The sequence below is a fragment of the Cyprinodon variegatus genome, unplaced genomic scaffold (genome assembly GCF_000732505.1).
Source record: "Cyprinodon variegatus isolate N-32 unplaced genomic scaffold, C_variegatus-1.0 Scaffold131, whole genome shotgun sequence".
NCBI lineage: Eukaryota > Metazoa > Chordata > Actinopteri > Cyprinodontiformes > Cyprinodontidae > Cyprinodon > Cyprinodon variegatus.
In genome coordinates, this window is record NW_015150584.1 from 706,914 (window position 1) to 722,998 (window position 16,085).

Below are 16,085 nucleotides of genomic sequence, written 5' to 3' on the forward strand. Positions count from 1 at the left end.
TAGATATTGTTTGTAAATTATATATATATATTTATTTTTAGTTATATACCTTGTGGAAGCAGCTTGTCTTCTATTCAACCCCTCTGATGATCCACAAATTATTTAAACATCTTCCATTTTTTTTTAAATATATTTTCAAAACTATTGACACATTTTTAATTCTCCCTGAGACATTTAAAGCGAATCTTATCTAAAGAGATAAGATTCATCTTATCACTTATTAATCACATGTAAATAGTAATTTTTGAATGCTATTTTTAAATGACTGGACGATTCTTTAAAGCTTTTTACTAAGGTTTTTTTTCACAGAACTAAATTTTGGATGTTTCTACATGTGAAGAGCAGAAGTGCTCATCTCTTCAGGACCAGTGGTTCCTTCCTGTTCTTCGGTAGCTCAGTTTGCTTTCCTTCCTGGGGTTGGAGCGCCACTCAATGGCAGATGAGGGAAATGCATGCTGGTCCCGCATCCTAATGGAAATCTTACAATTATATTAGATGTATTTGTTTAGGGAACAAGGATGTTTAATGTTGAATTCTTGTGTTTTAAGTTTGTTTTACTTTCCTCCTTTTATCTGGATAAATACAGAATAAATCAGATGAATGAAAAAAACAGCTTAAAGATATTTACACCTCCTAATTCTGGCGTTGTCCTCTATTCCTCAAGGTATAAATTTATGACCTTCTTTGCACTTTTTACCCTTGTCCTCCTTTCTCTTTCTGGCCCACTGCTCTCATTCCTTCTCTTAAGAATGGACACAATTCAAATGAACTTCCTGAAGAAATCCTTTAAATCCATTTCTGTGCAGAAGGCTGTTTCTGCTGCCTCATCATTGTACAGTACAGACTGCCCTGACCGCTCCGTTCTTCCCTGTCAAAAGCTTCCCAACTCTTTATTCACCTCAGTCTGAGGCTCCAGCCGTGCATCCCGGCCAGGTGACGGCAGGCTTCTCTGCAAAGTTGCATTGTGAGATTTGGAAGAATATTTCTTAATGTAATTTAATTTAATCTTATTAGTTGAATAAAACAATGTCACTACTTATTTTCAGTTCAGGTAATGATATATTATGATGTGTGGAGCACAGAACTGTTTGATTTTAGTGCCTGATTGGTGTTTTAAACATACATTGTATATCTAACATAACTATTTTCGCAGATTGAACCTGAAGTTTAACATCAGAATTGTTTGCATCCTTATAATCCAGTAGAATACACATTTGTTTTCACCTTGTCCATTCAAAAACACAAACCCAGATGATTTCCAGCAGAATTTGGCTTTTTCAAATGTTTATGTCATTTAATGTTGTTTGAGCTTGTTGCTAGACAGCAGGGTGTATTCAAAACCAAATATTTAACTCTTTACAGTCTAATGGCACATGCTAACCTAAAATATGTAAATATTTGTGTAGGCTGATGAGCCGCATTCTTTTTTATTTATGTATTTATTTATTTTTTTGGCTTTTGTGTTTTCTTTACATGCATTAAAATGAGGAATTCCTATAGTTTTGATCCAACAAATAACAGTAGTTGTCAAGCTGTGTTTACTTAAACACTTCTGTAACTTTGATTAAAAGCTAATAAAGGTTTAGTTCATGTGTTTTCATTTATAAAATTTAATTAACTCTATGTTTTCCGATTTGATTAAAAACTCCTTCCTCAAGGATTTTGCAGCTCAAGTTTCTTTGTAGTGCCGCCTTAAGAAAAGTTAGAATTAGTCAAAACCTTTGGATTTCAAAGACGACCTGAAATCGGTATACTTTAGCACTGAGGGTTTTCCTCATGGTTTATTTAATCAATTTCAATCTAATGTTTTCTTTATGAAGATTTCATTTTTGGAAAATCTGGATTTATTTTTATTTTTATTTTTTCATCAATCCACTCCTTGGGCTTCCATAGCTCAGAGTGGCATCAGTGAATTACTCTTTGTTAAACCAGTTTTTGTTCAACAGTTATTTCACAAGCATTTTTCACAGCTTGAATTTGGTTGCCATTTAAATTAAGGGCACCTCCCAGAGGAGATGATTGAAATTAGAGCTAATTTTTTAAAAAGTAGTTTGTCATTTAAGAGAAAAATCGATTGTGATAGAGAAAGAACTCTGAGATTAGATTTTTAAGCCATATCGCCCAGCTATAGAGGAGTAAAAATTAAACGGATGAAATCAAATTAAAATCCTAAATAAATTATTACTAATTGTCATCCTTTTAGAGGAAGGCAGGGCGCTAACTCCTCTTTTCACCTAGAGTTCCTTAAATAAGCTGTTGCATGCACGTAGAGAACCAGAGGAATGCACACACAATAGCCACTCATGCACGCACAGGTGCGGCGTTATCAGAGGTCTTGCAGGCTGTGCAGGTCGTTGTGGCTTTGTGCTTAGCAGGAAGGTGTTGATTCCGATGTGTGTTTGTTTGGCTGAGATGCAAAGTCAGGATTTATCATCCTGCCTGGTGCCTGTGCGTCTCTGTCCATCTGAACGTAGCTCGTCTAAATCCGCGTCTCCGGTGTCCACATGTGCTGTCTCTGTTTAATTGGAGGTAAATCAGCGGGTAGTTCCATGAAAACACCGCCTCACGCTGGCGACGGCAGAGGGAGGCGTTTTGGTTCAGCTTTAGGTGCAAAGAAAAGAAAGCGTACAACTTCCATTTGAATGGGCTAGCTTGTTTCTTCTGTTCGGCCTGCCACGCTGTGACCAGATTACCGCCAGCTCCTGCCCCAGAAGAGGGTTTTTCTCCAGAGGTGGCAATCCCCCCCGTATCATTCTTTGATTGGGTACCAGTGGAAAGAAAATCAGATTTTCTTCATTGCCTCATTGAAGGAGTTAGAGCGTTCTTAGGGGAGGACTCTTCGTCGACCTAATGCTGGTTCTGAAATGTTAGATGATCCACCTTTGTGGTGTGGAGCTCTACCTTAAATAACTTCTTTGCTCTTCCTGAATAAAAATCATCACATTAGTTTACTAATTTAGAAGGAGAATAAAGGGGATTAAAAAGGATGCATCCAGTGAATTCATTATGTTGTTTCAGAGAAGATGTTTACCTTACAGGCATTTTTTCTTACCCAGAGTATAATCCTCCTGTTTACCTAATATGTGTATGCTGGCATGCCTCTCTCCCACACACCACAGGGGCGTGTTTGCTTTGGTATGAGCCTCGCAGTCTAACGTTGGGTAGTGGAGCTGCTGTCTATGATAAAGCAGGCAGACTTGGTCCCTGTGGGTCCAGTAACATATGCAATCCTCTCCCCGTTGCTGCAATAACATATGCAAAACAGTGCTGCTGGCCCCGACCCCTCTGCTCCCACCAGATCCCTCACCCTCTCTTCATACACGCTCACACAAGCCTGTTTGCTCCTCGGATTGTGTTTGATAACTGTGTGTGTGTGTTCCTTCAGATTGTAGTTTGTAACAGTCTAAGCTTTGTGTTGGCCGAAGGATTATCACAGCTTTGCCACCAGCAGCCAAGGCAAGGAGCAGGAGTAAAGCGGGGCTTAGTCAGACGCGACGTATGTGAAGGGACAACTGTGGGAAAATGCATTTGTGTGTGTGAGAGAGGGATGGAGGGAGCGCGTGTGTGTGTTTCCGTGCGCTCACATGATATCGAACCGAGCTCGTTACGGTTAACTGATCCAAGCTCGGTCCAAACTCGGCACGGATCGGTTTTTAGACGGTAGTGTAAATGGGGCTTTAGTTTATTTGCTCTTTTAGTTTATTTGTAGTTTCCTTTTCACTTGTGAGGATTTAGAAGTTAAATGGGAGAGTAATATTGGACAAAGCTATGATGCATCTCTGCTTCAGCTGACCTAAATCATAACATAAGTCCATTAGAAGAACTCTGGGGATGCTGAGGAGGTAGAGACGCATCTTAAAGTTGTTTGACGGCAGAGCTTGAGAAATAGACGCTTAAGTTTTTTAAAACACTAAAAAAAAAAGAATTACTTTTTCAATATACTACCCTACTTTCTCAGCACTTGAAACCTCTGCAGGAGAGTCTAGGAACTAGTGATGCCAATAACGCTGTGTTTCCGTTTTAACCACAGAACAAAGACTTTGATTTCTTTAGATCATCAAAGACTTAGACGGATGAGCAGAGTCTGTTAGTTATCTGTTAATTGAATTATATGATGGGAGGGCACTAATTAGGCTTCTCCTAATTTATACGTTTCTTAGTTTTTTTTTAGGTCTAATCTGCCTTTCTTATCATGATCGCTCATATATTTATTTTTTAACACATAAATGATAAAAGAAACACTTCATGTTGTTAAAGAGAACTGGATCATGATGGAAGTATCCGTCCCCCATAGTTAATTAATTTTATTAAATTTGGTAAGTTGCATTTAAGAATTTATGTTTATAAAAGACAGTTGGAGTCTTAGTTTAAATTTAAGGAACAATTGGGAATCTGGATCCCAGCTGGTTTGATCCAGATGTTAGATGAATGGAGAAATCAATGTAACACAAAAATATAGGACTCAGGCTTGTATAATGGATTACTATCTTTAGGCATCCATGCTGGTAAACAGTTTCCTGTAGAATTATTTGTTTATTATCTACATTTTGGTCACACCAATAATGAAAAACTCACCAAACTAAAGATTGTTTCCCCGTTAATGAGGGTGGAAGATATGCATTCTTTAAATTTCCTAAAAATATAAGGAGAAACATTGAAGATTAACTCGGCTCAACTCTGATCATAATGCGAAAATGATCATATATTTTCATGTCAGGGAAAAAAATAAACTTTTTTTGGGCGTATTTGGGTAAAAAAAACAAAACATTAAACTGTAATATAGTTTTAGTTCCTGTTGTATTTGATGATGAAAATTCTGTTTCTAAAATCCAGTTAAGACACTATTCTCAAAATGTGTTTCTATTCATATTTAAAGGACACTGAGGGATTTGCACAAACCAGCTAGAAACACACTGAAATTTTTGCAAAAAAGGGCTTAATTTATTTCAAAAAAGTAAAAAAAAAAAATGTTACTGGGCCCAAAAACAGAGGTCAACAAAACAGACTTCAATTCAGGTACTAACATAAAGAACTCGAGCACAAACTGACCTATCCAACAAGACATGAGGGAAACTTAAATAGTGGCTGATCAGACCACTGTTGACACACAAGTAGAGATAACTGACTGAAAAACTAACAAAAAAAGAAACTTAATTAAACAGATGAATACTGGCCAGGTGTGACCCGCTGATTAGCCAGCAATGACCAATTGAGAGGAAAGCTGGAGCTCATTGCAGCCCTCCAGCAGCAGATCCAAAGGAAACCGGTGACTCAAAGAAAAAGAAATCAATCAATTGCATTTTAACAAACGTCTAACAACTTGGCAAATAAAGTTAACTAAATCTGTGCTCTGCAAAAAGCTATCTTAAAGTCAGGCTAATGAAAATATTTGAAATGTGCAACTAATTTTGAAAATGAAAAATATAAAAGTTACCACACAGCTTTAGTGTGACAGCAAGCTGTCACTATACTAATAAGCTGTACTGACACAATTATAAACAAATGTAAATAAATACATACATACATACATACATACATACATACATAATTAAATGATTGAGTGGATTAGTTTAGAGTTGTATTTGTTTCTTATATATTTTCGCTGAGGTTAGAGCTCACCTTCTCTTCTGCTGAAAGACACTGTTGATTTGTAGTTTGAAAATTCTTGAGGCCTTTTAAGATTGTCCAAAACATTCAGAAACTTTAAACCAAAATCTTATGTTTTCACTTTTTTTTTTTGTATGTGTGTAACCAGCCATTTATTTATCAGTTGCAAACCTGTTTTCAAATGACTCGTACATCCGCTCTAATAATCCCTCAGTCTCTCAGTCTGAGAGAAGTGTATTAATAAGTGTTGCTACAAGGAGAGAGGCTTATAAAGAGTTTATCCTTTAATTTGATTTTTCTTCGTCAACATATTTCAACTGATTTAATTCATCAAGTTTTGAAGCCTTACAGCAGCACTTCAGCATGGCTGTCTTGCTCTTTTGTTGGATCTAAAGCAATACCAGATATTTATACATTTACAAAAGAGACATTTTTTTTTTGTCTCGTCCAAGATAAAATCCGGCTGAAACTTTCTCGTTTAAGATAAGTTAGGTCAAGCAAAGTCAGGATTCTTGTATCCCTATGGAAATGGCTCTATACTTGAGCTCATTTTCTATTTGGAAGATCCTGTTGTGGCCACGCTTTAAACTCCTGCTAGATGTTTTAGGTGCTTCTTCAATGTTTAAACGTTTATCCCTCCTGCAGCTAAACCCTTCCCCAGCATGATGCTGCCTCCCTCGTAGTTTCAAGTTGGAATGTTGATCTCAGGCTAAGTTCACCTTAGATTATTGTCTCTAGAAAATGAGGCTCTTTTACTTATTGTAACCTGGCGATCTGCTGTGGCTTTAGAGCAATGGCTTCTTCCTTCCTGAGGAACCTTTCATGATGTGGGTGTGGGGCTATTGGGGCACTGGGCCGACATATTTCAGGTCTACGTGGTCCTCCCGTTGATTTAATATCAGGTTGTGAAAGACAGCGACCCACAGACACACATTCAAAGAAAGCTTTTAACACCACTATCACAGGTTGGTGGGAGAAAATGAGGGGATTTAATTTCTTCTTTCTCTCTCTCCTGTGCTTTGCTTCATTCAGTCTATGTGCTGGATCAGACTGTGGCGATAACGCAAGCCCAAGGTCAGGGAGGAAGAGACCTACAGCCAATTTACATGAGAGATGAATGGGAAGAGGGGGTGGAGGTCGGGGAGGGGGCTCGAGACCGGGACTTTGATCTCCTTAGGGTGCACATGCCAGCGTTAATGTGTGTGTGTGTGCGCGCTCGGTTGTGAGAGGTCTGTGATCTCATGGCCTTTGTGATGGAGATGGACCCGGCAGGGCCGACCCGATAATGACGCGACGCTCTAATAGCATTCATCCCTTCTACCGCAAAACTACTCAAGCGGAAAAGAGAGGGAGAGAGGGGAGAACAAGGGGAGGAAAAAAAACAAATGTGAGGGGTAGATGTTGGTTTGCAGGGGTGTGTACGGATAGACGGAGAGGGCAGGTGGGAGGGGGAGCTAAGCTATGTTTAAGAAATGACGTGGGGCACGAATCATTTGTAATCTCAGAATCAGGGTGAGGGAGAGAGGAGGGGGACCATAGGTGATGGTGTGTGCAGCTTTGGATTTGTGTTTCAGAAAATGGCATTGGTGTGTGTGAGCCAGAGTGTGTGTGTGTGTGTGTGTGTGTGTGTGTGTGTGTGAGACATTAGCAGTAAATGCACTCTGCCTGTGTCGCCTTTCTCTCTCTTTATCAGTGTATATTTGCTGTGGGCACTGGAGCATGGAAGGCTTTCAGAACCCTGGCCCATAGGGGACCAGACCCTGTGTCCAACACACACACACACTTTTACTTATCGTACAGGGTCATTACAGGCTTCTAACTATACCCTGGTAATCAGCAGTTCATATCAGCGACCATATTCATCCGTCCCCAACAATGGAGAGCATGGGAATGATGGCAGAGACGAGGAGGACTGCTAGAGAAACGGAGGGCTAAGCCTCGGTTTCATTGTGTTCCGTCTGTAGACCAAACCTGAATTTGATGGTTTTATGTTTATTAGCTGGTTTGATGTACCTTCTTTCTCTCCTCAGACTAAGAGAGGTCCTCCTGTGAAGCAACAGGAAGACGGCGGCGCTAAGTCTCCCGCATATTGCTACAACTGTTCCAAGAAAGGACACTTGGGTCATGTGAGTATCGTAGTCGGTCTTTGTCCATCCAGGTGACTCTTTTAAAAACCAGCAAAATTATCCAGCCCCCCTTTTTTTTTTGAAACAACCAAAAAGTTCAAGCAGCATTGGGTTCATTATTTAAAAACGGAAAGAGTACGGCCAAGCTGCAAACTGACTGGCTGGATCAGAAGGAATCAAAGTGACCGTCCAACGATAGAGGAAATCCAAAGAACGTTTAGAGTTCATATGATAGCTATCAGTGTTTTTATTTTTATTTTTCCACCCGCTGTGCAGTCTACAAATCACACTGAATGCGGTATTCTCCCTGAGGATCCTCGATGTGAGTCATCTTTACTTCAAGAGGACGGAGAAGGTGGTAAGAGGTGATGGGATCATTGCTGGTGTTAAATGAAAAGAAATCCTAGAAAGAAAATCTGAAAGATTGGAGTCTGAAGCAGAAAATCACCTCCCACTAGAATAATGAAACATACACTGGCTTCCATCTTCTTTAATCCATGGGATCAAGAATAAAAAGCAGGCATAAACATTTTTTTCAGTTCTGTTTAGTCATATAATGCCAATTCACAACACATCATCAATTATGGCAAGCCACTGGCAGCTGGTTTGGGAGATAATTTTGAATCCAAAAAAGTCCAACTGGTTTGTCTTTTAATTTTAAATGACCAAAATGTTTGACCAACTCTAGAGAGTAGGTCAACTTTATTAGTATATTGCTTTTCACAGACATGGTCACAAAGCACTTCACGGGGATAAATACCTAAGAATATAGAAAAGATAATGACATACTAAAGCATAAGAATAGAAAAAATAGCATATTTGAAAGAATTGATACAATCTATGGAGGAGAAAACGGACTGAAAACAAGAAGGTAGATTTTAGTTTGAAGTTTTACCGCAAAATCCCACATCCTCTGTAACTGCCCCGCCCCGCTTCCAGACCACCTGCCCAAAGCGGAGATGGAGGATGTGGAATCTGGGGGTAAATCAGTTCATAAGCAGAGGAGTTGGCAAATCATTCAGTATGGAAACTGTTACTAAGGTATTTCTGGTTGTCTGGCTCCAATGACCCATTACCCACCAACAGGGAAATCATTAAACTGCAGCTAACCTTTTTGGCCTTACTAAAGAATTACTCCAACACTGCATCGATTAGTCATTGAGGAGGTCACTGAAAAACCATCTACTGCCTCATGTTTCTGTAAAGATCTGCTTTCTGGAAGTTCAAAAGTTTTATCCCCTGTTCAAAGAAAAAAAAAAACTTCACCTGCATTCAAACATGGCGGTGGGAGTGTGATGGTCTGGGGCTTCATGGCTGCTTTAGCATCTGTTTAATTTACCACAATTTATGGAGGCATGATTTCTGCTCTCTACCAGGAAATCCTAAAGGACAAGGTTCAGCCATGAGTTCATGACCCTAAGCTCAAGTGCGTTTATTGTTAAGCAGGAAGACAATAAAATATCTCTAGAAATTTACCTCTGAATGACTAGAAAGAAACAAAAAAGAAGGTTTCAAAGTGAAATAGTCAAAGTCTGTATTCAAGAATGACCTTAAAAACTCCAGCTAGACTTAAAATCCTTTCAATGTGGCTAAATTTTAATTTGCACAGAATAGTGGACATCATATTTCCTACATTTGTTGGAATTTAACGGGTATTACAAACACTTGACGATCGTTTTCCTTCCACCGAAACAGGTCAGCAGGTTTTTAGGGAGGTAAACTTTTCATATTTTTTTTCTAGATAAACTGAAAAGAGATCTGAAATACTTTGAATGTTCATCTTAAACTAGCAGTCAGGGAATAAGTTCATTTACCTTTCTACATCTTCTAGTCGGAATTGGTTCTATGTAAAAAGCATATCTAGTGCTGTAGTTGTATTTTCATGTAAACATCCATTTTTGCACACTTTCCTCAGGAATGTAAACAACAGAGGATGTTCAGTGGGGTTTTTCCCAACTACCCCTTCATCAATCACTACGACACGTTGAAGGACATCAACCGCAGACAACACAGAATAGAGATGAAGGTTAAAGGTGAGTCAGGAAAGAAAAGCCAACAAGAAACGCTGCGCCTAATTTTTTGTTGATTGGTTGTTCAGTTGCTTGATAAATCTTTATGACAACTATTATTCAAGCAGGATGGAGCAACTGAAGAAGGAAATCTGAGTCATCTCTGTCTTTGGTCATCTCCTACGCTCTCTGTTCTTTTGCATCCCTGTTAAAGGATCCATTTATTTGTTTTAAATGGACAAAAGTTTTGGATCATTGTACTCTGAAAAGATTAGAAGAGGAAACTGCCTTTTCCTGATAGAGGACTTTTATTTAAACTTTCCTGGTTTTGTGTAATGCGTTCTAACAAGGCTCCCTTGGTCTTAGATGTAAAAGCACCTCATTAGAAAAGCATCCCATATTTACCCCAAATCTTTCTGTAGTATATATTGTTGAGAAGACCTAGACTTATTCCCATGAGAATGAGGGGTTCAAAAGTTTTTTGTTTTTTTTTCCTGGGGTTGCATGAAAACAACTATAAAAATAGGGATGTTTGTAACATTTCCAGCTTCTTTCAAACTACCTACCCATCATTATAGCTGTAGAAATGAACACACTGAAGTGGATAGCTTTAGTCTTGTCACTGTTTCCTAACCTGGAATAGTCTATTTACTTGTTCCAGAACATAATCAACATGGTATCATGTTTATGCCCCAGAGAAATCCAAAAAATGTTGTGGTTACATACAGTGAGGAAAATAATTATTTGAACACCCAGCTATTTTGCAAGTTCTCCCACTTAGAAATCATGGAGGGGTCTGAAATTGTCATCCTAGCTGCATGTCGACTGTGAGAGATATAATCTGAAGAAAATAAAATATCCATCAAGCAATATATATTCTTTAAGCTGCAAATAAGTATTTTTTTTTTTTATTTGTTTATTTGANTGAAATTGTCATCCTAGCTGCATGTCGACTGTGAGAGATATAATCTGAAGAAAATAAAATATCCATCAAGCAATATATATTCTTTAAGCTGCAAATAAGTATTTTTTTTTTTTATTTGTTTATTTGACAGGGACAGTACAATTAAACATTGCAACCAAACGGGTGGCCGATGTCCAAGTACATAAGGCTTGTAGCCATGGGCTAATTTGCAGCATTTGAACACCTGTCTATCAGCTAGAATTCTGACCCTCGAAGGCCTGTTAGTCTGCATTCAAAATGTCCACCTCCACTCCATTTATAATCCTAAATTAGGTGCATCTGTTTGAGGTTGTAAGCTTCATAAATGTACCTTTACATCCTATAAAATCAGTAATAATTCAACTACTAACATAGCCAAGACCAAAGAGCTATCCAAAGACACTAGATACAAAATTGAACACCTCCACAAGGCCTGAAAGGGCTACAGGAAAACTGCCAAGGAGCTGTTGGAGCAATCATCAGAAAATGGAAGAAGTTAAACATGACTGTCAATCTCCCTCAGACTGCGGGTCCATGCAAGATCTCACCTTGTGGGGTCTCAATGATCCTAAGAAAGGTGAGAAATCAGCCCAGAAATACGTGGGAGGAGCTGGTCAATGACCTGAAAAGAGCTGGGACCGCTATTTCAAAGGTTACTGATGGTAATACACAAAGACGTCATGGTTTGAAATCATGCATGACACGGAAGGTTCCCCAGTTTAAACCAGCACATGCCAAGTCCCGTCTTAAGTTTGCTAATGATCATTTGGATGATCATTAACAAACTGGAGGAGTTATGGGAGAAAGTCATGTGGTCAGATGAGACCAACATAGAACTTTTTGGTCATAATTCCACTAAATGTGTTTGGAGGAAGAAGAATGATGAGTACCATGCCAAGAACACCATCATTACTGTGAAGCATGGGGGTGGCAGCATTATACTTTGGGGTTGTTTTTCTGCACATGGGATGGTGCGACTGCACTGTATTAAGCAGAGGATGATCGGGGCCATAGACTTGATTGCCAGATTTTGGGGAACAACCTCCTTCCCTCAGTTAGAGCATTGAAGATGGGTCGAGGCTGGGTTTTCTAACATGACGATGACCCGAATTAGAAATCCAGGATAATGTAGGAGTGGCTCTGGAAGAAGCATATCAAGGTTCTGGCATGGCCTAGCCATTCTCTAAACCCCATAGAGAATCTTTGAAGGGAGCTCAAACTCCGTGTTTCTTAGCGAAAGCCCAGAAACCTGACTGAACTAGGAATAGAAATAGAAATTCAAGATAGATGTTGTAAAGTGTTGTCGAAAGTAGGGAACGTTTTTCAGACTTATTTCTGTGTTCCCTGTAACTGTTCTTAAATTAAAGCATGAATTTTTTCTACAATNTTCTGATTTTTGTTTTTCTTTAGATATAGGAAGAAATGGAGCTCCATCTGCTGCGTCTCCCGCCCCTCCAACTCCTGGACCACCAAAAAAGAAACAAAAACGCAACCATTACAAAGACAGCCCCAACTCTAAGCATACGCCTTACCAAACCCCAAACAGAGCAAATCCTAACCACATCATCTTCAACGATGATGACTTTGATTCTACACCCAGAAGAAAGCCGGATAAATCACCCAAAAGTGGGAGCAGTGCAAAACCATGGAAGCCTAAAAGGCCTCTTCCTGCTACAAGAGACCCATTGCCATTAAGTAAACTAGTTGTTGATGAAGCAAGTGACTTTCCCAGAGGGGGAGGCCCTCAAGGAGACAAGGAGGGGAAAATGAAAAAGAAGAGCAAGTTCAGAAAAAAACAGGGGAACTTATTTATGTCAGAGGAGCAAAAAGACTGGAAACCAGGGCATGTTTACCGGACTGAGGAGGAGAGGAGTAGGGGCCCGAAACCAAAGAATCAGATGGGAGAGAAGAAAAAACAGAGAAAATTTCCCAACAAGACTCCTAAAAAACAAGCGGGCAAACCGATGTATGAAGAAGATAATCTGTTTCTCATTAAGCAGCGGAAACGCAGCAGATAGCAGGGGCTGCATCTGTCAGGATAATTAGGATTGTGGAATTTTAAGGCATCTGAAGTGAGAATGATGGTATTTATTGTGGTTTCTCATAAGCAGCATTTTAACACACCAGTGAGAAAGGCTGTAAGGAGCCGGATTACTGAACAGCTGAGTCCACTTAACCTTTTGCTTTCATCTTTCAAGCTCTCTGTGGTCAGACCAGAACATCCCATATTCACAGAGCTGAACATTATCAACAAACCATGCAATTAAAATGTTACTGTTAATTAGAATAATAATGATTCTGGTTGGCATCATCATTACTCTTCTCTTACTTCCCTGATCATCATAAGGAGGCCAAAATGCTCCATGTGCTTTGGCATCGAGTAAAAGCTGCTCGGTATACTACTGCCATTTAAAGTGTGAATGCAGGAAACCTGAAGTTTGATCAAATATCCAAAATTCGCCCCAAGCAGCATATTTACAGTGACAACTGAAATTAAATATACAGTGTTGCTTTATTCATTTAGGATACATTCTTAACTCTTATGCTAAGATCAAATTGTATGACTAATATTCTGTTTTCAATAAATTCTTGAAGCGTTAAGTTTTCACACTGGTTTCATTCAGAGCTGCCAAGTAGCAGATATCGTTTTAATTATTTCAAATTGCGTCTGAAATGGCTGCTTTAAATGATCAGCACAGTGTAATGCTTCTTTAGGTGCTTTGTGGAACCAGTTCTTGTTGTAATTGTCAAGAAATATGACTTTATTACTATAGCTAAGTTTAACATTAAAGTATTTCAAATGTTCTTTTTTTTAACTCTGTAAAATAAAATATGACTTTATTACTATAGCTAAGTTTAACATTAAAGTATTTCAAATGTTCTTTTTTTTAACTCTGTAAAATAAATGTAGATCCTCTAATCTGGACGAATATCTGTGTTTACCTTATTTTTTTTCTCTTTGGAGCTAATTAAAATACAGTTTGTTTTTCCTTTTTTAAATCATGTTTGGTAACCAGTTATTTTATCTCAATTTAAACCAAGCATTTAACTGGCAGTTTAATGGTTTATCCAAATAGATCGGACCCTACAGCTTCTGTGTGCTTACAGTGTGTCTCTGATGCTGAGCTACGGTTAGTCCAAAAATAAATAAAAAAAATCACCAACATCCCTCATGCTGTTACATGTGCCATTCTGACGTAGAAAATCTTTTTTTTGTGTGTATGTGTGCAGCTGTTAACATCTGTCTGTAAATGTTTGGAAACACACCCTGGGACAGGATTTTTTTTTAAAACGCATAAATATTAGCCACGTCGGACATTAGAAGTACCTATAAACCATGACAATATCATGCACTGATCAGTCATTTCAAAGTTTTTGAAAAAATGTTTGTAGTTAACTTAGAATGGTGCTTAATCTACATTAGCTGCTGGCTTTGATGGTAAACGCTGCTAGATGACACTGGGCATGCTGGGGATGTTTGAGTCCATCATGGATTTTTAAAAATGAGAATAAAACCATGGGATCAAGTAATGTTGTTCAGCATCTTCATTTTTTCCCTAAATCTCGACACATTTCAGTTTAAGGAGAAAAGTGTTATGTTTAGAAAGTTTAATGTTGTTCAGAAGTTTAATGTTCTTGTGATTATTATTTTTATTAATAATTTTTCAAGGGAAGCATCTTTTTATTGATCTAGCTGAAGGTTAAACAAGTAAAAGGATTATATTGCTGGTTAAATGATTGAATATCAACTTAGATTTTTTAGTGTTATTTTTAAGGAATAAGGGAAATCTATCAGCAGCAGATATGTATCGTTCTCCACTTGGTTCTATGCTTAGAACATGTTTTACCTTAAAACCTGATGGAAATCCATCTGTGAACCCAGATGTACTGCTTTCTGTGCTTCAACTCCTTTAACTTTTTTTTTTTCAGGGTTCATTAAAAAAAAAACAAGCACTAAAACAAATTTACTTCCAAAAGGCTTCATGTGAAAACCCTAAAGATCTGATTAAAAAATATCTTTATATACCTTTAATACTTTTAGATTTGCTGCAAACTTCTATGTATACTTAATAAGGATTCTGTGCAATGGATCAACACAGTCAGACATTAGCTAAAAAACAGAAAATATATTGATAAATGTTCCTAATATATATATTTTTTCACTAATAATCTCAGAAAGTGTGTCCCCCTTCTTCTCCACTACCAAATAAAATTTTGTACACTTATAGTTTCTATCAGAAGTTAAAGGATTGTTGTATAATTTTAAACGTAATCTAATTCTACAGATGATACAATACTGGTGGAGAAAAACATACTAGGTACCAAGGACCACTGCAGACAACGTCATAGAGAGAGATGTGAAGAGGTTTAAAGAAAATCATCCAAATTTACGGTACTCTGCTTGCTGATAAAAAAAATCTCCAGCTTTGAAGATCGCGCTGAACTTTGTTTAAACCATTCTTTAAAAAATAGCAAGTATGGCACAGCTGCCCGTCCCAGCTGACCGGGGACCACTGGGAGCTTTAATCAGAGAAGAAGCTAAGATTTCCGTGGTATTTGTTCATTCTTTACTGACCATAATGACCGTCAACTCAATCAGGCTAATAATAAATACCATATCCAAAATATGTTAGCATATATTCTAAATTAATAATTAAAATATTTGGGATGAAATACCGTCAAATCACACAGTTGGCACCACTGATATTAATGGTGAATTGATACATATGAATTAACAAAAATTAAGAAAAGTTGTCTATATAAGTATATATATATATATATATATATATATATATATATATACACATAAGATTCTGTGTGTGTAGATATATTTTTATGACCATAAATACTATCACTAACATGCTATACTGTATACATATTAGGCTGATAGATATATAATATATATCATAGATATAAGCACCAAATGTAGCAACCATACACTTTGATAAATGGGAGGCAATAATACGCTTGCAATCTTTCTACTCCTACAAAAAGATTTTTTTAGTTTAGGATTTTAACCTAATCATATATGTTTTGCTTTTAAATTTGCCAAACTTTGGATAATATGTCATTGTAACTTAAAAAGCTGATTTCTTCCAAATGATGTAAAAGTAGTGGTGACTTCAAATCATACGTTTGTCCCCATTATTTTTACCCAACCCTTTTTTTTGTTTCAGATACAGTAACAGTCTGTGTATCAAACCAGTTGCTACAAGAACCAACTGCTCTGCTCTCTAACAATTAGGCCAACCCATGGCAGCTCAATCCCTGATTACCGTAGCTGAACTCTAGACCAACTTAATTGGTTTATGGTTTTTTATAAAAAAGGCTGCATTGTAAAGAACATACAGTGCTATTTTTGGGTGGCAGCATGTATTTAGCCTCAATTTATATTCTTTA

At 37.8% G+C, this 16,085-nt stretch overlaps 1 protein-coding gene across 1 annotated transcript in view; it reads left to right on the top strand.

Annotated features, from left to right (window-relative positions):
- The window catches only part of zcchc7 (zinc finger, CCHC domain containing 7), a 62,709-nt gene extending 49,200 nt beyond the window's left edge, over positions 1-13,509 (top strand). The window contains exons 7-9 of the mRNA XM_015376179.1: positions 7,638-7,733; positions 9,649-9,766; positions 12,096-13,509. Coding sequence (XP_015231665.1) covers positions 7,638-7,733; positions 9,649-9,766; positions 12,096-12,703 — 822 coding nt within the window. The 3' untranslated portion in view covers positions 12,704-13,509. The remainder of the gene's footprint in view (positions 1-7,637; positions 7,734-9,648; positions 9,767-12,095) is intronic.
- The last annotated feature ends 2,576 nt before the right edge of the window (positions 13,510-16,085 follow it).